Here is a 21,266-nt window from a genome sequence, read left to right as displayed (position 1 = left end):
TCGAACACGACGGTACCAGCATCATCTGCTGATAGTCGTGAATCTTCAAATTGAGTATCGATTGACTGATTATTATAACTATTTGTGTCTTTCATAGTATTTACAAGGATTAAAAGAAGGTAATGAATGTGATAAAAAGTACAGAGTGGAAAAGAAGAAAAGAAAAAGGAAAGTATAAAAGAGGTCGATTCTGCTTTTTTTTTTCTTTGAGATATATATTGACGTACAGGGAGATCAGAAGGTTTTATTTGATAATATAGATTTAGTCTTATGTTTACAGAATTTCAGATAACCTTCTTTCTGCAGTTGAAACTAAAGAGGGTAAGGAGCTAATAAAGGAGGCTAATGACATGCAATGCTATTTCTTTTATGCCCTTTTTGAAATACAACTTGCTTGACTCTTTATTGTTTGTTGATTACAATGTATATAATAATAATGTATAGAAATATTCAATTCATATTGAATTTCGCTTAGGCAATTGAAAATAAAAGCCCTTCTCCTTTTTACATATTGTATATATGTTCTCCCTTTCCTGGTTTCTAATCAAACATGTTTTATAAAAGGAGAATTTCGGTGATGGAAGTAGAATTATAGATAATGTTTAGGTTAAACAAGGCCAAATCAAGGAGTTTTTATAAATATATATACATTTTAAAGAACCATAAAAGGATTATTTCTCTTTTTTTATTATGTCAATTCAATGATGACAGAAAATATAAATATAAAAATGCCGAATAAAGATATTTTTAGGACATAAAAGAGATTCATTATATAAAATTCCGTGTTTAATAAATGCAACCAATATTGATGTAATTATGCATCTTTAATGCCAGTCAAGAAATGCCATTCACAAATCTGATGTCGATCCTAAAACCAAACCTTGTTAAGGATGACGACTTTGTGGGAATCCATCGTGGGTTGTTTACATTATAGATGGTTTTTAAATTTTTTTTTTTTTTGTCCCTTTATATTTTAGTCTCATCCCTGTCGATCCAATAGTGTTGAATCAGGAGTTGTTTTTCTGTACATGTAAATTAGTTTACTGTCAATTAGAGAAGCATATTGATCATGGCAACGGCGTTTTTCTAATATAGATAGCCATAGGCCAAACTTGAGAGCAAACTGTCTCTGTTCATCCAAACGAGTCATTTCTAATGCTTGCTCCATGTATTTATCATTCAAGATGTCCCATACAAATTGATGTTGTGATATGCAATAATCTTTTGTATAATACAAGTTGGAACAGTATCTTCTATGACACCAAATGGATTCATGACCAGGGAATTTAATTGTCAAGTTATTTAGCCATTTCATATGTTGATCTTTTAGACATAACTTCCAATTCATCAAGTTCATGACTTGCTCAAGATAATGAAAGCCTGAATAGTCGCTAATGTTAAGTTCACACCAGGAAAGCATAGTTCTGTACTCTTTCTCTACCAATGTATGTTCTTGTTGATGTCTAGAAAGTATCCAGAAACGATATGACCATGAATAATAGTTGCGCTTATAAAAACAACATGTCATCTCACACAATTTCATTTCATTTTGAACTTGCACGCAGTCATAGTTGGTAACAATCCATTGTCGATGATACCATGCTACTGCACTCTTTGAATGCTTTGGTATCGTAAATACAAGGTTTAATAATCGTATCTCATCGTCTGGATGAATATGCTTTGATATCATCAACTCTTTCCTGGTTATTATTATTATTATTATTATTATTTGAATGCTCTTCTTTTGTTTACCTTTTGTTCATTGCTGTATAGTTATCAGGCTTTAATAATATCATAATTCGTGTCACTTGTTCTATCTTTGAATAGTCTTGTTTAGATGTCTTGGTATAATGCTCATGTGCTTCCTTGATTGCAGTAGATAATACTGGTATTGGAATTCCAAGCCTTGATTCTACCAAGACAAAAGGATAATATTCCTTTCTTGATAGTTCTTGTTGTGGTATCAAATCATACAATAGTCCCAACTCAGTTCTAAGCAATGCTTTTTTAGTAACACTAGTTCATCCTCAAAAGGGTTCTAATTACACGTCATTCTCTTTCAGTATCTTTGCTAATGTAAGATATATTTGCATCTGTTGTTACTCTGCAAAGAAATCAATTTTTTTTTTCTCTTGTAAAAAAATCATTTTTTTTTTCTGTTTCTTCTTTACTCTAGTCAGCACTCATGTATTCAGAGCACAACCATCCAATCAACACATACATTCCGTCAGAGTATTCACCTTATAAAGATACTTCTGATAGTAACAGCATCATAATCTCTGTTCATAATCCTGGTCATGAGCCCGCTGTAAGAGTAAGAGATATCGAAGCAGAGAGACCACAACAGGGCAGTAGACAACGAAAAAATGAATTTGAACCCTATCTGAACGGTGACATTACCAACATTTCACAATTTACAGCAGCACAGATTGAACATCCAAAGACACCAAGAAATCAACAGATCGAATCTGTAGATCAAGAAGACAAAAGTAAGAAGAAGAATGTGATAGAACACGTAATAACTTTTTAAAAAATAGCAGCAAATATTATCAACTTACTTTGTGCAGAACCATATGATTATAAGGCACTTCAAGATCCAAAATGGTTTGATAGAGAATCAATCCACGATATCGAAAAGATAGCCTTGCCTGAATTCTTTGAAGACGGTCCATTAACTCCTGATGACTATATTCGCTATCGAAACTGTATCATTGATACATACAAGTCTAATCCAGAATATTATATAACAGTCTCTCATTGTAAACCTAAGCTAATGAATGTCGACCTGGTTACTCTTGTCAGAATTCATAATTTTTTAGAATCAAATAGACTGATAAATGCAATGGTAAAATGGTAGCTTGTTACAAATTCATTACCAAAAAACTGAAATGTATTAGAATGATCCACGAAGAAGAATATTCGATCCATATATTGACAGTAGCCCTGAACTATGCATTCCTCCTGGGTCACAACGAGACTTTAAGGACATTTCTAAAGCAGACATACAGTATCTGAAGGATTTAGTATACGATATATCAATTACAAAGAACTCAAAACCCTGGAATCTTTCTATTGAAGATCCTTTAAATCCAGACAACAGAAAGAAATACAATTGTAGTACTTGCAACACAGACTGTAGCGAAATAAGATATCAATCATTAAAGTTTAAGCATGTTCAAGTATGTGTCAATTGCTTTCTGGAAGGTAGATATTCAGCTGTGTTATCAAGCGGGGACTTTTTACGCATAGAGGACTCAGGCGCTGAATTGAACATGGATGATGAGTGGACGGATATGGAAATACTAAGATTATTAGAAGGCATTGAGAAATATGATGATGACTGGTTATTGATATCTGAGCATGTTGGAAGTAGAACTAAAGAACAATGCATAACCCAGTTTTTACAGTTACCTATCAATGATGATTTCCTTTCAACAATTCCAACTGATTCAGAAATGAAAGAAGTACCATTTGGTGAATCACCCAATCCTGTCATGACCATGATTGCTTTTCTATCAGGACACGTCAATAGTGGTGTAGCTTCGGCTGCTGCTAAATCAGCAATGCAAACCTTGATCAAATCCGGTGAAGATAATGCTACAGAAGAGCGTAGGTCAGACAATGTCAAACAGGAAGAAATGGAGATAGATAGTCTTGATGACAAGGGCAAAGAATTGGAAAAATCACAGCTACCAGAAGAAAATGAAGGAGCCTTTTCAAAGGAAGCAATGCTTAAAGCCACAACAACAGCTCTAAAAACAGCAATTGAAACAGCACGTAAATTAGCAGCTTACGAAAACGAAGAGATTCAGCATTGGGCAAGATTAGCAGTTAAGACAACAGTAGAGAAACTATCTCTTAAACTTCAACAATATGATGCACTAGAAACCTCGCTAGAGAATGAGCATGAAGAAATGGAAAAGCAAGCGTCAATTTTAGCAAGCTCTATAGATACTTTAATGACTCAGCATCATCCTTTAACAGAAGTAGAAATTCCAACTACAAACAATGCTTTTAATTTATCATAAATAATTATAAACTTGTACAGTCTTTTTTTTTTTTAATCTGAATTAGGCAGTGGATTTTTGTAAATTTAATTATAGACAAACGTGATAGACACTATAGTCATTTTCTGCAGACTCTTGTCAAAACTGTTTTAATCAAAAAGCCTGTTATTTTGATAAAAAAGACACATTTGCTGTGTAAATTTATTTGTCTAATTTTACTGTGCAAGACATACGTGATGCCATTAAACCTAACGTGGTTAACATTTACTCTCAATTTAGGCAAATCACTGGGATATTTATTTTACCGCTGTCATTTTTTAAGGACCCATTTTCGACATCCAATAAAAACTCGACATTTTATGCATAAATTTGACTCATTCAGCGCTTTGACCATAAAATAAACAAACATTATATAAAACAAATACCCAAACCACGGTGAACCTAAAAAAAGGGAGGCCCATAAGTTAATCTCAAGCGCCTTCCTGTTCTCAACAAAGTACACATTTGTCTAAAACCATCCCTGAGAAGACAATACCCAAGCCACTAACAATGGAGCCTATTTAAAGTACCGATAGTTTGTGGATAAAACTTTTTCTCTACAGTTCTTTAGGCTAAATGTCGACAGAAGCACCCAAAGTAATAAGCTGCTTAAACATAAACCAAGTGTCATCTAATCACGTACTTTAGACAGCCAAACGTGATGCCCTTCGCGAACTTGAAGGCAAAGCTCGCGCTCTTTGGGAAAAAGAAAAGACTTTTGAAGTCAATGCACCCACCATTGAAGAACACCCCAATACTGACGACCTTCACAAAGTTCATCCTAAATTTATGAGTTGTATGGCTTTCCCTTACATGAATGGTCGTCTTCATCTCGGTCACGCTTTTACCTTTTCCAAAGTTGAATTTGGTATTGGATATGAACGTATGAAAGGTAAAAGAGCACTCCTTCCTCAGGGCTTTCACTGTACTGGTATGCCCATCAAGGTATACTTTCAAAAAGATACATTCTCTATATCTTCTTTTGACTTATTGTTGACTCCATCATAGGCTTGTGCAGACAAACTTGCTCGTGAAATAGAAATGTTTGGTAAAAACTTTGAAAAGTATGATGAATCAAAAGAAGAAGCGACAGAAGCCAACAAAAATGTCAAGAGTAAGGTTGCCGCAAAGACGGGCAATGTCACATATCAATTCCAAATCATGCTTTCCTTGGGAATTCCTATTACCGAAATTCACAAGTTTGCTGATCCTTATTATTGGACCGAGTTCTTTCCTCCTCAGACGATTGCTGATATGACAGCATTTGGTGCAAAGGTTGACTGGAGACGTTCTTTCATCACAACAGATGCCAATCCTTATTTCGATGCATTTGTACGCTGGCAGATGAGAAAGTTGAAAGCTATGCAAAAAGTCAAATTTGGCGAACGTTATACAATCTATTCTATTGTTGATAAGCAGCCATGTATGGATCACGATCGTGCCTCTGGTGAAGCCCTTGGTCCTCAAGAATATACGGCTATTAAGATGGAAGTGCTCGAATGGTCTGATGCCGCCAAGGAAGCGTTGATTTCTAGCGATGAGAAACTCAAAGGAAAGAAGATTTATTTAGTAGCTGCTACCCTTAGACCTGAAACCATGTACGGTCAAACCAACTGCTTTGTTGGAACTGAGATTAAGTACGGTGTTTATTATGCTAATGATAACGAAGCTTATGTCTGTACCGAACGCGCCGCTCGTAATATGGCATATCAAAAGATCTTTGCTCAGGAAGGTGTCATCAACAAGATTGCTGAAATTGACGGTAAAGACATTGTTGGCACCAAGATCCATGCTCCCTTAAGCAAGTATCCTGCTGTATATGTCCTTCCTATGGAGAATGTCTTGTCCACCAAGGGCACTGGTGTCGTTACTTCTGTTCCATCTGATTCTCCTGATGATTATGCTACCTTATCCGATCTTAAGAAGAAGCCCGACTATTACAAAGTCAAGCCCGAGTGGGTGGCATTCGATCCTATTCCTATCATTGAAACACCTTCCTATGGTAATCTTACAGCACCTAAGCTTTGTGAAATTAAAAAGATCAACTCTCAAAAGGATCGTGTTCAACTTGCCGAAGCCAAAGAACTTGCATACAAGGAAGCATTCTATCAAGGTACCATGTGCATTGGTGAATATACTGGTATGAAAGTCCAAGAGGCCAAGAACAAGATTAGAGATATTTTGATAAACTCAAAGGAAGCCTTTATTTATAATGAACCTGAGGGTCTTGTCATGTCTCGTTCTGGTGATGAATGTGTTGTTGCTCTCTTGGATCAATGGTACCTCGATTACGGTGAAGAGCAATGGAAGGCCAAGACAAAGAAATGCTTAGACCAGATGAACACTTATAGCAACGAAACCAGAAATCAATTTGAGCAGGTCTTGGACTGGCTCAACAAGTGGGCATGTGCTCGTAGCTTTGGTCTTGGAACGAAGCTTCCTTGGGATGAGCAATTCTTGGTCGAGTCTTTATCTGATTCTACCATTTACATGGCATATTATACTATTGCACATCTCTTGCATAATGATTTGAGAGGTAGCAGTGTTGGTCCTGCTGGTATCAAGTGTGAACAGATGACAGACAGCGTCTGGGACTACATCTTCGGACTTGGCGACTATCCTGCCGATTGTGGTATTCCTCAAGCTACTTTAGACAAATTACGTCGTGAATATGAATACTTTTATCCCTTGGATCTTCGTGTTTCTGGTAAAGATCTTATTCCTAATCACTTGACATTCTTCCTCTACAATCATACAGCCATATTCCCCGAAGATAAATGGCCACGCGGTATTCGTTCAAACGGTCACTTGATGCTTGATTCTAAAAAAATGTCCAAGAGTACTGGTAACTTTATGACAATGAGCGATGCTGTCAGCAAGTATGGTGCCGATGCAACCCGTTTTGCTCTTGCTGATGCCGGTGACTCAATAGAAGATGCTAACTTCGAGGATGCCACAGCCAACGCTGCTATTTTGCGTCTTTACACTCTCTTGGAATGGTCTGAAGAACAAGTTGCTAAAGCCGATAGCCTTCGAACGGGTGAATTCAACTTTTTCGACAAGATCTTTGAGAATGAAATGAACAAGTTGATCATATTGACTAATGATGCCTATGAAGCTACTTACTATCGTGATGTCCTTAAATACGGTGTGTATGAATTCCAAGCTGCCAAGGATGCTTACCAGATTGCTTGTACCGAGACTGGTATGCACAAGGATCTTATCATGCGCTATATTGAAACACAAGCATTACTCTTGTCACCCATTACTCCTCACTGGTCTGAACACATTTGGAGAACTCTTCTCAAAAAGGAAAGTTTGATCGTGAATGCTCTTTTCCCTAAGCCTAGTGCTGAAGTGAATGAAGTTTTGGAAGCTGCTACTCGCTATATTCGTAAAACTATCAAGGCAATTCGTGACGCTGAGCTCAATTTGGTAAAGAAGAAGAAGAAAGGAAAGGCTGCTGAAGCTGAATACAAGCCCAGTGAGCCAAAGTCTCTCAAGATCTATGTGGCCACCAAATTCCCCGAATGGCAAGAGGCTACCTTGAACGTGATGAAAGAACATTACTCTGAAGGTCAATTTGACGATATCAAGATCCGACAACAACTTGGTGCTCAAGGCATGTTGAAGGATAAGAAGGTGATGCCTTTTGTCCAAGAGCAAAAGAAGCTGATTTTGAAAGAGGGACCTTCTGCGTTCAATCGTGCTTTGATCTTCAATGAAATTGAAACTCTTGAAACAGCTATGGATGAAATAAAACGTGCTCTTGGATTCCATACAGTTACAATTTTGGGCCACGACCAATGGGCTGAAGAAGATCTGAAGGCTGCCGAAAGTGCCGTCCCTGGTGTTCCTTCATTTAGCTTTAAAAATGAGATTAAATAATCTTTTTAGATAAACAATAAAGTAAAGAGATGTGTACACAAATGCTGAATTTATAAAGCCCCTTTTTTTTGTCACTAGGACAAACATGGCAAGGACGCATAAAAAATTGGAGCGTAAAATAAAAATGAAGGCAGAAAAATGATATCTACGCAGTAACAGTTTGTTATAGCTGCTATTTTTTTTTTTTTTTTCTGTAACCATGACATACAAGAAACAAACTTGTGAAGGCAAGTCTCTAAAACAAAATATATAATACAATTTAAGCATAACATAGTTATTAGAGTGCCGAAATCAAAAACGGAAATGTAATGGCCAAACTCCATGTGAGAGGTTTGAAAAGAGGCAAACTAGACTTTATTGTGTACAATGTATATTGATATCCTATAAAAATAGATGTCATAAACTCAACCTCCATTGTGTTTATATCGTTAATTACTCACCTACCGATGAAGAATTCATTGAGCTTGCAAAACAAGGCAAACTTTTAGAGGAAATTGAGTCATTAAAGAATGGACTAGCACACATGGAAGCGACCATGTCCAATCTTAGAGACCCAAGCATTGGCAATTCACCAGCACAGACTCCCCCTTCCTTGATTGAAGACAGTGACAAAAGCGTAACCAGTACTGACGATGGGTACATTTCCCCTCTGACCAAAACTGATACCAGCTATTCCAAACACCCAAACAAGCGCACAAAACGGCTTGTTTCTTTTGGAGACGACTCATATGTTGATGTATCCAGGTGCAGTGAGGCCACAGGCGGGCCCTCATGGACATTGACAGTCAAGAACGGCGGCTTTTGTATTGATACGCATGTCAACACTTACTCTGATTTATACAACAATCTTTATCGAGTCCTACAGGTCGTAAACTTGGGCTCAAGACTTCCTCCTGCGGTGGCAAATTGTGTAAGAGAAGACACACTGGTTGGCGCTTTAAATGAAATGTTTCGTAGAAAATATGGTAAAGTTCACTGCAAAAATGTTGCAAGGTCGATACAAATCTTTATTACTCCCAGCACCCCTGACGTAGACACAATGGTCGTCGCTCGCTCCTCCGAGAATATAAAGCTGACCACAAGCAAGTTAATACAGGCTTATCTACGCTGCCAGCATCTTCAACAGTTGGCTATTCATGTTCCTACATTCTTTAGACTTTTCATTGACACAGGTTCGTCTAGCGCTGTGATGGCCTTTTGTGCTACTGTATGCACTCTAAGATGCAAGCATATAGTCTCATGCTTGCCTTCGGTATCACTAGTCGAATATGGAAAATTCTATTTCGAGAGGGCTCGAGACGCATTATCGGATATGTTTGATCAGTGCAACTTGGAAACATTTACTACTTATGTATTTATGGCCGTTTATACCTCAGCAGTTGGACAGATTGAAGATAGCAAGCTATACACTGAAATGGCAGAAAGAGTTGCTGCAATTCTAAAGCCCAACTATAGCAATGTCTGTAATACAAAGAGCAAAAGTCTGATACATTTGCAGAAAAAGAGTGAGGCCATTCACTTTAAGCGCTTATTAAACTATTTACATCGCGTGGAAACATTTGTAGAAATATCCGAAGCACAGATAACTGCTCTGAATAGGAGTGAAACCAGACTGCCTTATTGCACGCTCGTTCATTCTAACGAAGGAGAATGGCAAGCTGCAGACGACGATTCAGTACAGGAGAAATGGTTTATTAAGATGCACTCTTATATCTTGCACCTTCAGAGAGCTGTTCATAAGGCTAGCCGATGCGTTTATTCAAGCGACATATATCACCTAGTGGGCTTAATAGGGCACCAGGTAGAGATGGCAACCTTCCACTGGTATACCAAGGTGTTACCCCCAGAGTTTAGGCTATCACTTCCTTTATTTGACTCCAACATTAGTTGTGAAAAGTTTTATGCTACCTTGGAGCGTGAATGTGCCCACAGTGCCGTACCTGTGCTAACCACTCTAGCTGCTTATGAAGAATGGTTGGTCTTTTGTCAGTCTTATTTACCTAAACGTCTGCCTGAGCCTGAAAATGAATGGAAAATGCTAAAGACATATTGGGATGGTGGAGAGGTAAAGGATGAGTCAAAGGTCAACAAGAAATGGATAAAACGAATAGAAAAATTGTTGGAACTTCGTCGTAAAATCAACTTTGAAGGAAGCGATCAAGAGTACTTTGCTACAATTGAGGCCGTGGTTGGTGGCAGTGAATATCATGTACAGAAACGAATTCTGATGATGGGTATACATGCTTCATTCAACACTGTGCGTTTAGCCAGGTATCTGAGATCACGATCAGGAGATTGCTACTTTGATATGCGTATTCTCATGAATGCCTGGCAACTGTTGCTGACAATCTCAAAAGTACAAATCATGATGCCACCAGAGATAATTGAACTGATTCCTCGCCTTCATAAATATCTCCGTATATGTCTGACTATAGTTTACGACGAGGTTAGATTACAACCCTATCAAGGTCAAGTGAGTGACTATGTTAGAATGATGGAAGAAGAGTTTAGGTCTCAAACAGTAAAGGATGATGACTGTGATTGTGTTTCATGTCCTTACGCCTAAGCCTTCTTCAATATAGATCCTGTATTGATTACCATTTCACTACATACATCACAAATACATGTATATATTCAATTGTACCATACTTACATTAATAAACTATGCAATAAAACAAAATACCGGATAATCTCAGATAAGCCAATCGGAACTTTTGGTTATGAGTTGCTATGGGAAATACTTCTGCTTTCCTGTCTTTTCACGCGAATGGTGATAAAGAACGCAATCAAGACCATGGCAAAATCTATTCTAGCTGAATCTTCTCCCTTTAAAATTGCTCTTGTTCAGCTAGGAGGCGTAGGCTTCAATAAAACTGCTAATTTAGCACATGCTCGTGAAAAGATTCTTGAAGCAGCCAAAAATGGAGCTCAAGTCGTAGTTTTACCTGTAAGATTAACTAGGCCATAGATATGCATTTTACCTTTGAGCTAATTGTGTTTCCTTTTAGGAATGTTTTAACTCACCCTATGGAACAAAATACTTTCCTCAGTTTGCTGAGTCTTTAGAAGGTGGAGAATCTGTTAGTATGTTGTCCTCAGCTGCCAAAGTATGCTCTTATCATACAGACATGTATCTTTTCTTTTTACCAAGTTTTGTTTGGAAATAGGATGCCAATATTTATCTTATCGGAGGTTCCATTCCTGAAAAAGAAGAAGCAACTGGAAAAATCTATAACACGACAACTGTCTATGATCCTTCGGGAGCTATGATTGCTAAGCATCGAAAAGTTCACTTATTCGACATTGATGTTCCTGGAAAGATCACATTCAAGGTTGGTCTACGGCAGGGCTATTTCAATATTTGGTGTAATTAATCAGTCTGTGTAGGAAAGTGAAACGTTATCTCCTGGTAGTTGGTTAACATCTGTAGATACAAGTATGGAGCAATAAAACCAAAGAGACAAACAGCATTTTTTACATTTTTATAATAGAATATGGTAAACTTGGGCTTGGTATTTGTTATGATATCAGATTCCCTGAAATGGCCATGATTGCTGCACGTAAGGGTTGTTTGGCTATGATCTATCCAGGGGCATTCAATATGACCACTGGTCCATTGCATTGGGAACTATTACAACGTGCAAGGTTTGATGCCTTATCTCCTTTAAATGCTAATATCTTACAATATTGCACATAGAGCTGTTGACAATCAAATCTATGTCGCTACCTGTGCTCCCGCACGCGATTTAAATGCAGATTACCACTCATGGGGCCACTCTACAGTTGTTGACCCAAGGTAAGATAAAGAAAGAATAACTCTTCTTGTTTATTTACTTTATTTCTTAAAGAGGCACAGTTATCGCAACATGTGAAGAAAAAGAAACGATTGTGTATGCTGATATTGGTAAGTGTAATCCACCCAACATTCATACGGAGCTGTTCATCTATTTTCATTTAGATCCTCAAGAAGTCAAGAATGTACGCACCTACATCCCATTATACGACCAACGTAGATTTGATATCTATAATGACGTTTCTGAATCAGTTGAGTTTGGTAAAGATGGCATTGGCGCTAAAAAGCCATGAGCGGATGATCATGCAATAATATGTTTTAATTCTTTAAATACAAATCTTTTTTTGCATGAAGCTCTTGTTAATGATTTCAGTTTAAAACCTTTTCTTTTATATCTCAAATTAAGACAAGGGGAAAGAGGTGCTTTCAATATTTACAAAGCAATAAACTATACCTACATTATACTTTATTCGCACACTGATAAAAAAAAAAAGATAATTTCAGACAACAAATGAGACAATAAATAATAATAAAAGAGAGCCCATCAGAAGCAAAAGAGTGAACAAAAAAATGATAAGTACATCAGTTATTGATATTAGATACTTACATTATAAAGAAGAGAGCTTTATAAGAGAAAAGAGAGAAGCAAGAAGAGTGGGTAAACTTGTAAAGAGATTACTAATATCTTACCCGAAGTGCATCCTGGGTTGAGCTGGCGATAACCAGCCTGGAAAAGACAACGAGGAAAGAAGAAAAGAATGAGAGTGAGAGCAAGAAAAAGAGCGGCAAAAGGAGCGGTAGGGGCTGAAGGAGTGTGCGGGACCAAAGTTTGGTAAGAACCAAACTATCCCCAGCCAACACCGGATTAGTTTCGGTGGGCAATCTATAGTACTACATATCTTACAAGAGTAAAGAATATAACATACTTTAGGGCTAGCTGGGGAATAGCTGGTCTTACTTTTTGGTCCAAAGAAGAAAATAAAAGAAAAAGAAGTCAAGATCAGACTACTTTTATTAAGTCTCCAACAACTTTTCATTTTGTTATAAAGCGTTGACCACATTTATTTTATGTATCATTCAAAAAGACAGAGTTCATTGTCTTTTAAATATAAAGGAAGGATTGATAATCATCTAAAGTGTAATTATTATTGATCTTGTAATGTGTGCGAATAATTGTAGTATGTATTTCTTAATCATCCAAATCTTCCTCTAGTGGACTTGATCTTGGTTCTAATTCGTCATTTTGCTCCAGGATATGTCTAGCCATGATACGTGGTAAGATAATATCACACACACGATCCTTTGTTAATAGATCATCAATGAAGACATCCATGTATGTTATACTGTAACCATCTTTTCCTCTTACTCGCAGCTTACGATAATCAAGTAATAGTGGTTCAAGGTATTTGTAAATCTCTACTGATTTGCCTGTAAGTCGTAGATAAAATGCGCCTAGCGCACGCAAGTATTTAAAGTCGTCCTGCATTATGTATTCTATAATGATCTCTCTTTCTGGTAATAGTTGTAGTAATTTCAGCAACAAGCATAAAAACTCTGTGGGTTGTAGATTGCCAAATGTTCCTCCAATATATTCAATCTCTACTGCTCTTTCCATCAATGTTGCAGCTAAAGCAAAAGAGTTAGTATTATTTATTAAAACAAATAAAAACATTACCTGTTAGACCATAACATTTCTCTTTCCAATAGATTGACTCTTGAATTCTTTCACGAATGATCTTTTCTACGAGATGCATCGGATGACGACCGTGAACACCAGTGCCTCCGTGTACATTTGGATGTTGTTCTATAAGGTCAAGTCAGTAAGATTTCAACCTGATTAAAGATTTAGAAGGGAGATATAGTGTACCCATTTATGAAGAATGTAGAAAAAAAAAATAAAAGAGAGAGAGAAATACTTTTTGACATTTTTATTATGATTATTATTATTTACATATTACAGCAATTTATTTTTTTATCCTTGAAGTTGACAATAAGTGCATCAAGGGTGCGTGTTTACGAGGTAATTCAACCACTATAGGATAACTAAGTATATGATAATATTAAACAAGCATATGAAACTTACCAACTTTGTTTCTTTGACGATTCTCTTTGCATGTTGCGTTACAATACCAATACATTGTAGGACATGGTTCGATCACGGGTGAATAACATTGTTGATGGTATGCACGAGAACAACCACCATCGCACATAACGAGTTTATTATCTTCATCTTCTTCAGGAGAATGACAAATATTGCAAAATAGCTGAACCACGGGACGTTGTCTCTCGTAGATATTTTCATGTTGAAATTTAGACAAGTCAAGTCTAGGCAGACGACTGGCTAATCCATATCCTTTGTAGTCGCAGCCATGTTTACTATTTTAATATTTAGTTATTTTTTAATTTAAAAAATATAAATAAATATAATTTTTACTTGCAAAGTGTACGCTTGCCCCATGGTCCTGGTCGCCAATTGACGCCCTCTGTCGTGCCGCAATATCTACACCAGTCAATACCTGACTCTGTTAACTGTTGAAACATAGTTTTACGGTGTTCTCCTTCGATAGGTTCAACCACCTGACAATCTTGTTTATATTGATCATTCATGTGGAATCCGGAAATAGACTTTTTTCTGGTTAGGAATTGTGTCTTTTTATATATCTTCTTTCTACGCTTTTGTTGACAAGGCTTTTCTAGCCAATCGATACTATTGTTATCTGTACGCTTACGTTTATGAGGCTCGCTTGTAGTATGGGTATGAAATGTATCAAAGATATTAAACCAGTGATGATCACATTCTGTATCTTGTTCATTACTATTATTGATTAGCAGTAATCTATCCATTCTTTGGCTTGGTTCTTTTGTGGGTATCACTTGTTGATCATCATGTTCTTTTTCTTCTTCTTTGATAAACAGTTGATCTTCAATTCCATCAAATAGAGGTTCATGGTTATACAAGAAATTAGTAGGTGATGTAACAGGAGATAAGCAAGGTGATTTCAAAGAAGAGTGACTACTAAGAGAGGCATTATCATCATGATCTATCCATGGCTCAGCCAAGAAGACATCATCTTTAACAATAGGCTTAAAGGGGGCTGTCGTTGCAGTGGTTGGAAAGAGTAGCATAAAATCCAATGTCGGAGTCAAATCGGTCGTCATGGCTGGATCGATAGGTAACATGATTCTGTTTAATAAGGTATAAAGTAATGATGATTGCTGAGAAAGGACAATAGGTGGATGGTTATCTTGTGTAGTTGCCATTTTTAAAAAAGTAAAGAGGAAATAAAGAAAGAAATAGAAAAAAGAAATGAAAAAAGGGAACTAAAATAAAGGAGAAAAAAAAGAAATGGAAGTGAGGGAGAAACAAATCTATATGCCAATCAGTTTCCGCCACTTCTTATTTCTAATTTCGGACAGTGCCCTCTATTTTTATGCTTTCTCCTTAAAATTTATATAGAGTCCCGGCATCTTTTCCGTCTTTCCTAATCAAATCAAATATATTCTATATTTTCCTGCCTCTTGAAATTTTTGATAACATTGGGCTTTAAAGAAATAAAAAAAAATGAGAGAGCAATGCATCATGCAAACAAATAACCTGCTTGCTTGCTGATGTCTTCTTTTAAAAGGGGTGGAAGACTCTTTCACTCTGAACCTGTCAACTTGCATGCGGCTTAGTTTAAATTTAATGTCACGACTTTGAACCATGGATCTGCGGTTGATTCTTCCCCTTGAATTCTCCTTGCTTTGGTATAATAAACAAACGTCCTAACAACAACATTCTTGTTTTCATTCATGGGCTCCCCTCTTAAGTATATCCATCACATAAATTTGACCACTGTTATTGCTATTACTTTATGATTTGGATCTCATAAATAGACTGATTTCATTCCTTTATTATTGTTATTGTTTATAAATCACAAGTAACATTATCGTACACACACAGTGGTATGACAAAGACGTCTTATCTTGATTATTCTCGCTCTGTACTCATACCGGGTATCGCTTCATATCCATTCTCTCTTGGCATATCAGTAATCAACACCTGGTCTGAACTTTCATTATTGGCGTCATCGATAAGTAGTCCTTGACGACCTTGTCCCGTATTCCAGGCAAAACCATCCTCATCAAAATCAGCTGTCAACGCCATTCCTTCTCCTCCAAGCACACTTAGCAGCACTGGTAAGAGCACAAGTCCATGCAAAGCTCCTAGAAGAACGATGGCAATATCTGCAGAAATTACATATTAGCAAAAAAAAAAAATCTATCATCCAAATGCACGTGTTTTTTTAGAAGACCTACACATTCGGAAATAATACACTTGGAATATTTTTGAACGAGTAAAGGCCAGGACGACAATGCCCGCAAACTTGGTTAGGGTAATTCCAGAAAATACCTACAAACGAGAAAAGGGTTAACAAACCAGAACTAGCCTCACAAGCGATATTAAGCTTACCGAGCTGCCCACATCAACCATACTTTTGCCCGCTCTGTCTTCCAAGTTACCGCTTGCTACCATAAAACCACGAGCGATATGGCAACAGAACTCAACGCTGATACCAATACAAATCACCAGGTTGACCAGGCTCACCGCGTTAAGGCTTACTCCCCAGAGTGTCATGACACCAACGACATCAACCAAGATCATAATCACTACACCCATCACGATAAGCCCACATCGGAGGCTGCCTAGCAACGAACTGGTGACGATAAAGATGGACAGAATGGCAAGCCCCAGGATTTCAAATGCCATGGAAACAATGTAGGTGTACTGCTCAAAGAAGATATAAAAGACAGAGTAAGGGAATATATCCAAGTTTAGCTCTTGACTCAGATCGCTGGCAATGCGTCGAGCAGAGGCATAGGCAGAAATAAATTCATCTTGCGTGCGTAAAGGCGTGTGAAAGGTCCTAAAGTGTGAGGCCTCTACAGTCATTTGTTCCCGATCTACGGCAACCGCGTCACCATAAGCTGCCTTTCCTGCGAGCGGACAGTCCTGATCAGGCGTCATATTAATCCAGAGGTCGTACATGTCAAGAAAAGCTTGGCCTTGTGGTATAGCTTCCATTGTACTGTCATAGTTTGGAATACAGGCAACACAGCGACGTTGTGGGTCTGTTGGCTTACAAAGTTCTGGTTTCGATTCATAATAGGCTCTGTCAAGGTTACTCAAGCGACGTGGCTGTTTCTTGAGTCGACAACATTCGAAATTGGGATTAAGCCAGAGCATGAAGTCATCAAGCCATACACTTGTAGGTTCACCAATAAAAGATACATTGGCACGCTTACGTTCAAGTTCCAAGATATTGGCCAAAGATCTCTCTTCACAAGCTGGGAATCGACCACATACCTTTTGCTGTTCTTGTCTGTCGGTCAAATTGGCGTTCTTGACAACAAAATAAACAGGTGGCCCCACATTAAAGTATTGGCTCATGTCATCAAAGTATTGCACCAGGTAAGAGTCGGAAGGTAAGGCTATACGCTGGTCAAGGCCCAGAGGTAACTGGGGAGCCAAAGAGAGGCCGAGCATGAAGAGGCCGAGAAAGGCAAAAGCAATAAAGTAGCGTATCTTGTGGTGAAGTATGACTGGCACATAGTAGAGCTTGATCATTGATTCGAGGAATCCTTCTTTCTCAATGACTTCTGGAGCCTTCACTATCACGCATGGAACACAGTCTGCTCGACGGTCCTATAAAGAAAGCTGTTATTATACATTCGTCTCCTTCCTGTTGATCTTTTTACCTTGACTCTGCGAGCATCTAATGCTAAGCAGGAAACAAAACATGTCACTTGAAGTAAGAAATCTATAAAAACAGCAATTGCAGCCATCATCGCAAAGCTACTGACAGCCGGCATGGTCACCATGGTGCCCAGTCCGAACGCGATTGTTTCACTCAGTGAGCTAAGTAAAATGCTTGGCCCCATTTTGCCCAATGTCTTGGCAGTTCTTTCTTCTATTGATTCGTCTTGTCCCAATTCGACTCTTCTTTGATATTCATGACACAAGATAAAGATATTATCCACACCAACAGCCAGCACCAAAAATGGTATGACTTCTGCAATGATCAATGTTATCTTTTTGCCTGTCAGCGAAAATAAACCGACAGCAGTAGATACTGAAAAGATCACAATAAGGATACCACAGACACCTAGAGAAAACTTAGAATCCACTGCCCATCGACGAATATTGAAAGATGATAGTCGTCCGAGTGCCACAGAGGCATAGATAAACATGACAATGTAGCTGATCAGTATCGTCTTTGCATCTGTATTGCTCGACTTGTTCAACTCGGTTTCTAAGGAACTCTAAAGTAGATATATCAGTATATCGATTCATCTTTAAAATATTTCAACTGTACCTCGGTCGAGTAAGTTATTCTTACGCCGTTCCATTCGGGTCGTTCATTAATGTGTGATAGAATAGTATCAAGTAATGTTTTTTCCCAATCCTCGGCTCTTGCTATATCGGTTTCATTCATAGAGTTCTTTAGTACAAACGTAAGGATCAACGCCTTGGCTGTGGTATATTTCTCATCCTCATAGCCACCCAAGATCATCTGAGGCTTCAAGGGTTGCAAGAACTCTGGTAAACAGTCCGAAGGCTGGGATGCGCATGCGTCAAGGTGTGATTTCCAGTTTTCTGGATCAAAATTATCCAAATCTCCTTGCCAGTACCCTGTAACGGATTGAACAATACAGACATCACCTGTTGGATGAAAGCAGACGTCGCTCAGTGTGCTTCCATAGGTACGTGACTTGACACTTTTGATTTCTTGTTCTAGCTTAAATATATTTTCTATTCGCTCTGCCGACGCAATAGGTTCATCTGATTCGCTAACGAAAAAAATCTGAGTAGTTCTATAAAAAGGAGTAAAGTGTTTGTCAAAGTAGTTCTTTTGCGCTAGTGCTGTCGAAGTCGGAGATACCCAAAGGTTCACAGGATCTTGCTCGATTGCCAGACGTGACCAGCCGAGAGAGCACAGAAAGACAAAGACAAGGCTGATGAGAATGACAGACCAAGGGTGGCGTGCACAAAACAAGCCTTGATAGTAAAACCAGTTTTGAACACGAGAGTTAAGCCAGTAACGACGAGGAGTATAATCAGGGTCCAATAGGTCTTGTTCATCTTCATCTTCATCGTCATCTGCAAGTGCAAGTCGTTCATACAATCCTCTTGCTTCCAATTGATCGATATTGATCCCAAAAAACCTTTGGCACCATTGACCGATTGTCTTATTTCTTGCCAGGACCAAAGTCAAACCTAGTAGCAGCACAATAACGTAGGTCATCAACATGGCAAAACTCCAGCATCGGATCAGGCCCACACGGCACTCTGGTTGTTCTTCCGGAGTAGGTGGAAGCACAGGGCAGGTTGCCTGACAATCAACGCATGCACAGCGGTAAGCGGGATCCGTATCGTTGCACAACTTTCCATCTTGATCGTATCGCATAAGGCCGTCGGAAGGTGCACGTCCTTCCATGGGCGGGAAATCAATCTGGAAGGGGCTCCCCATAAAAGGCCGCTTCATGCCCATAAAAGTGACCATCTCATGCCAGTTCTTGGCTCCTCCCCCGATAAGATCCATGGCAAAGCTGTTGCTTGATCCAAACTGGATGTCCTTGCAACTATCAAAGAATTGACTTCCAAAATGGTCGCCTACCCAATAGTCCGCTCCGGTGACGCCCTGGTGATCGTCTAGTGAGGTAATATTGACAAAAGTCGATTGGTCTGGCGAACATGTAAATGAACACCAAAACTGTAAAAAGTTCTTCCAGCAGGCAGGACAGGAAGCAATAATTCGTTCAGCTTGCTTCACTTGGCTGATCAGACTCTCAAGTTGGCTTTCATCGCAACAAACAGGTCCAGTCGCAAAGTCTGCACCACACGTGTCTATGAGTGATTGTCTAAACATGTCTGACTCTGGTTCAACAGCTGGTATATTCTTTGCGCATGGTACTGGTAAGAATGAACCGCACTGTCCTCTCATGGAGCAGTAGCCTTCCTTATGAATCTTGGTTATAGGCTCACATGTAATCTCTAGTATAAGCCATGAAATCAGGCAGTAGAGTAGTAAAGGTATTCGCATATATATGTGTATTGTAAAAAGGTGAAAAGAATGTTACTGTATTGTTTTGGAAAAGAAGGGAAAAGGCAACAGAATGGACGACGGAAATTAAACGTAGACGATGGACCAATAAAATGAAATGGGGTGCATAAAATACCAGTGCAAGTAAGAGGGGTCACGCATCTCTCGAGATGTAAAGTACGTAGTTATTACAGACCAAGTATATATTATGTACTATAGCATGAGAGATCATACAAAGGCTCCAAGATAATACATCAAGTACCTAATATAAAACTGAGAGAATATATGCTTAGTCCAACTCAGATATAGTTTAAGCCATTCTGTTTAAACATCAGGCTTGTACTATGGATGACGCACATTGATATACAACATATATATTCATCTAATATGACTATAATAAACCCTGAATATACGTTTATTTAATCTCAAAAGAATTCATATGAATTCTTGTTTGGAGCAACTAATCAATCTTTATTCAACTGCAGCGATTTCCTTTTTTCTATGGTCTCCTTCGATATGTATGCCTTTTCCATTCGTGTATTACATTACTACCCTTTTTTTTTCTTTGTTCTGCTTAAGATTATTTGACAGATGATTAAAAGAGTTGCATTGCAGAAAGTTACACCTGTTTATGCGAGAAAATGTTAGGCTCTATGACTTTATTTGGTCATGATGGTGTCATGACATTGTGCTCTCAAGTATGCACAAACTATATCATGTGATCGCCTCAGGTTGATTAACAAAAGCAGGGAGAGGAGGGGTCTAGGCAGAAATTCCACTTTCTTTCTTTCTTTATACTTTCTGTTTGACCTGCAGTTCCTTTTTTGCCGCAAAAAGTAATATTATGAATATAGGTTGTGCCTTGGGGTTACGAGACATTCTACTTTTTAGGATGACAATACGGAATTTAAACACAGCTTATGGTTTGATTTTACTTCCCATGAATTACGATCAAACCTCACAGAAAGCTGTTTAGTAAAACATTTAGTTTAAATACAGATATAATTAAGCCAAGGTATGTAAGACGCGTGAAATATAAAAGCAGACAACTAAAAGATAAACAAGAAACAAGTCATGAGTCTTGATCTAAAAGCTGACCATTACTCATTGTTTGCTGTCTAAATGAAAGAAAAGGATCGATCATGATTGTAAATATCATCAAGCTGCAATAAACAAAAAGGGTGCATCTTACAGTCTCCCAGAAATAGATTCATGTGGTGGAACGGGCAATCACTGCTAACGTCCCTGTGTTTCACGAATGAAAAGGAGAATAAAGAAGAAAGGAAGAACAAGGTTAACCATATTGGTTACTTTAACAAAAGATTAAGGTTAAATTTTACAAAGTCAGTTCTCGGGCTGAACAAAAAGTGTATACAAACACATTTTCCCCCCAAAAATTGTTTGTATAAAAGTGGTCCTTTTGTCGTCATTTTTAAAAGAGCTCTTTTTATATAC

At 38.0% G+C, this 21,266-nt stretch overlaps 8 protein-coding genes across 8 annotated transcripts; 4 read left to right on the top strand and 4 right to left on the bottom strand.

The window, feature by feature from the left end:
- Positions 1 to 669: 669 nt before the first annotated feature.
- RHIMIDRAFT_267836 (uncharacterized protein) lies at positions 670 to 2,046 on the bottom strand. Its single transcript, XM_023612028.1, has 2 exons — positions 1,753 to 2,046; positions 670 to 1,700 (listed from the first exon to the last, which is right to left on the bottom strand). Exons 1-2 carry the CDS (start codon positions 1,761 to 1,763, stop codon positions 980 to 982), a joined length of 732 nt encoding a protein of 243 aa, XP_023462536.1. The 5' UTR covers positions 1,764 to 2,046; the 3' UTR covers positions 670 to 979.
- RHIMIDRAFT_267831 (uncharacterized protein) lies at positions 1,709 to 4,334 on the top strand. The gene is made up of 4 exons (XM_023612027.1): positions 1,709 to 1,992; positions 2,047 to 2,489; positions 2,538 to 2,845; positions 2,898 to 4,334. The coding sequence occupies exons 2-4, from the start codon at positions 2,186 to 2,188 to the stop codon at positions 4,026 to 4,028; spliced, it is 1,743 nt and encodes a 580-aa protein (XP_023462535.1). The 5' UTR covers positions 1,709 to 1,992; positions 2,047 to 2,185; the 3' UTR covers positions 4,029 to 4,334.
- RHIMIDRAFT_294909 (leucyl-tRNA synthetase) lies at positions 4,327 to 8,125 on the top strand. Its single transcript, XM_023614134.1, has 3 exons — positions 4,327 to 4,643; positions 4,695 to 4,991; positions 5,055 to 8,125. The coding sequence occupies exons 1-3, from the start codon at positions 4,623 to 4,625 to the stop codon at positions 7,932 to 7,934; spliced, it is 3,198 nt and encodes a 1,065-aa protein (XP_023462534.1). The 5' UTR covers positions 4,327 to 4,622; the 3' UTR covers positions 7,935 to 8,125.
- RHIMIDRAFT_70635 (uncharacterized protein) lies at positions 8,119 to 10,876 on the top strand. Its single transcript, XM_023615584.1, has 3 exons — positions 8,119 to 8,161; positions 8,216 to 8,264; positions 8,328 to 10,876. The coding sequence occupies exons 1-3, from the start codon at positions 8,134 to 8,136 to the stop codon at positions 10,498 to 10,500; spliced, it is 2,250 nt and encodes a 749-aa protein (XP_023462533.1). The 5' UTR covers positions 8,119 to 8,133; the 3' UTR covers positions 10,501 to 10,876.
- Positions 10,729 to 12,020, top strand: RHIMIDRAFT_241331 (putative nitrilase family protein; the record flags this gene model as incomplete). The annotated part of the gene is made up of 8 exons (XM_023609562.1): positions 10,729 to 10,881; positions 10,943 to 11,041; positions 11,102 to 11,266; positions 11,322 to 11,370; positions 11,426 to 11,579; positions 11,632 to 11,730; positions 11,783 to 11,838; positions 11,893 to 12,020. The coding sequence occupies 8 exons, from the start codon at positions 10,729 to 10,731 to the stop codon at positions 12,018 to 12,020; spliced, it is 903 nt and encodes a 300-aa protein (XP_023462532.1).
- Positions 12,021 to 12,893: 873 nt separating this feature from the next.
- RHIMIDRAFT_230628 (PRP38-domain-containing protein) lies at positions 12,894 to 13,637 on the bottom strand. Its single transcript, XM_023607673.1, has 2 exons — positions 13,403 to 13,637; positions 12,894 to 13,353 (listed from the first exon to the last, which is right to left on the bottom strand). Exons 1-2 carry the CDS (start codon positions 13,479 to 13,481, stop codon positions 12,917 to 12,919), a joined length of 516 nt encoding a protein of 171 aa, XP_023462531.1. The 5' UTR covers positions 13,482 to 13,637; the 3' UTR covers positions 12,894 to 12,916.
- On the bottom strand, positions 13,619 to 15,146 carry RHIMIDRAFT_267824 (uncharacterized protein). The gene is made up of 3 exons (XM_023612026.1): positions 14,162 to 15,146; positions 13,811 to 14,103; positions 13,619 to 13,759 (listed from the first exon to the last, which is right to left on the bottom strand). The coding sequence occupies exons 1-3, from the start codon at positions 14,986 to 14,988 to the stop codon at positions 13,692 to 13,694; spliced, it is 1,188 nt and encodes a 395-aa protein (XP_023462530.1). The 5' UTR covers positions 14,989 to 15,146; the 3' UTR covers positions 13,619 to 13,691.
- Positions 15,147 to 15,697: 551 nt separating this feature from the next.
- Positions 15,698 to 19,712, bottom strand: RHIMIDRAFT_241329 (multidrug efflux transporter AcrB transmembrane domain-containing protein; the record flags this gene model as incomplete). The annotated part of the gene is made up of 5 exons (XM_023609561.1): positions 15,698 to 15,954; positions 16,027 to 16,120; positions 16,181 to 17,413; positions 17,467 to 18,030; positions 18,084 to 19,712. 5 exons carry the CDS (start codon positions 19,710 to 19,712, stop codon positions 15,698 to 15,700), a joined length of 3,777 nt encoding a protein of 1,258 aa, XP_023462529.1.
- Between the last annotated feature and the right edge of the window lie 1,554 nt (positions 19,713 to 21,266).

This window comes from Rhizopus microsporus (genome assembly GCF_002708625.1).
Source record: "Rhizopus microsporus ATCC 52813 unplaced genomic scaffold scaffold_21, whole genome shotgun sequence".
Taxonomy (NCBI): domain Eukaryota; kingdom Fungi; phylum Mucoromycota; class Mucoromycetes; order Mucorales; family Rhizopodaceae; genus Rhizopus; species Rhizopus microsporus.
The sequence above is the reverse complement of the archived record's forward strand: the minus strand, read 5'-3'. Positions and strand labels throughout refer to the sequence as shown.

What these genes read in the sequence shown, in the direction of transcription:
- RHIMIDRAFT_70635 (XM_023615584.1), top strand. Translation starts at nt 8,134, where the DNA reads ATGACATACAAGAAACAAACTTGTGAAG. An exon ending in CAAGAAACAAACTTGTGAAG is followed by an intron (nt 8,162 to 8,215) that starts GCAAGTCTCTAA and finishes CATAGTTATTAG; the next exon opens with AGTGCCGAAATCAAAAACGG. An exon ending in GGCCAAACTCCATGTGAGAG is followed by an intron (nt 8,265 to 8,327) that starts GTTTGAAAAGAG and finishes CTATAAAAATAG; the next exon opens with ATGTCATAAACTCAACCTCC.
- RHIMIDRAFT_267831 (XM_023612027.1), top strand. Translation starts at nt 2,186, where the DNA reads ATGTATTCAGAGCACAACCATCCAATCAACACATACATTCCGTCAGAG. An exon ending in TGTAGATCAAGAAGACAAAA is followed by an intron (nt 2,490 to 2,537) that starts GTAAGAAGAAGA and finishes TTTAAAAAATAG; the next exon opens with CAGCAAATATTATCAACTTA. An exon ending in ATAGACTGATAAATGCAATG is followed by an intron (nt 2,846 to 2,897) that starts GTAAAATGGTAG and finishes GAAATGTATTAG; the next exon opens with AATGATCCACGAAGAAGAAT.
- RHIMIDRAFT_294909 (XM_023614134.1), top strand. Translation starts at nt 4,623, where the DNA reads ATGTCGACAGAAGCACCCAAA. An exon ending in TGTCGACAGAAGCACCCAAA is followed by an intron (nt 4,644 to 4,694) that starts GTAATAAGCTGC and finishes CACGTACTTTAG; the next exon opens with ACAGCCAAACGTGATGCCCT. An exon ending in GTACTGGTATGCCCATCAAG is followed by an intron (nt 4,992 to 5,054) that starts GTATACTTTCAA and finishes ACTCCATCATAG; the next exon opens with GCTTGTGCAGACAAACTTGC.
- RHIMIDRAFT_267824 (XM_023612026.1), bottom strand. Translation starts at nt 14,988, where the DNA reads ATGGCAACTACACAAGATAACCATCCACCTATTGTCCTTTCTCAGCAA. An exon ending in GGCAAGCGTACACTTTGCAA is followed by an intron (nt 14,104 to 14,161) that starts GTAAAAATTATA and finishes ATATTAAAATAG; the next exon opens with TAAACATGGCTGCGACTACA. An exon ending in TCGTCAAAGAAACAAAGTTG is followed by an intron (nt 13,760 to 13,810) that starts GTAAGTTTCATA and finishes GTTATCCTATAG; the next exon opens with TGGTTGAATTACCTCGTAAA.
- RHIMIDRAFT_230628 (XM_023607673.1), bottom strand. Translation starts at nt 13,481, where the DNA reads ATGCATCTCGTAGAAAAGATCATTCGTGAAAGAATTCAAGAGTCAATC. An exon ending in GAAATGTTATGGTCTAACAG is followed by an intron (nt 13,354 to 13,402) that starts GTAATGTTTTTA and finishes CTTTTGCTTTAG; the next exon opens with CTGCAACATTGATGGAAAGA.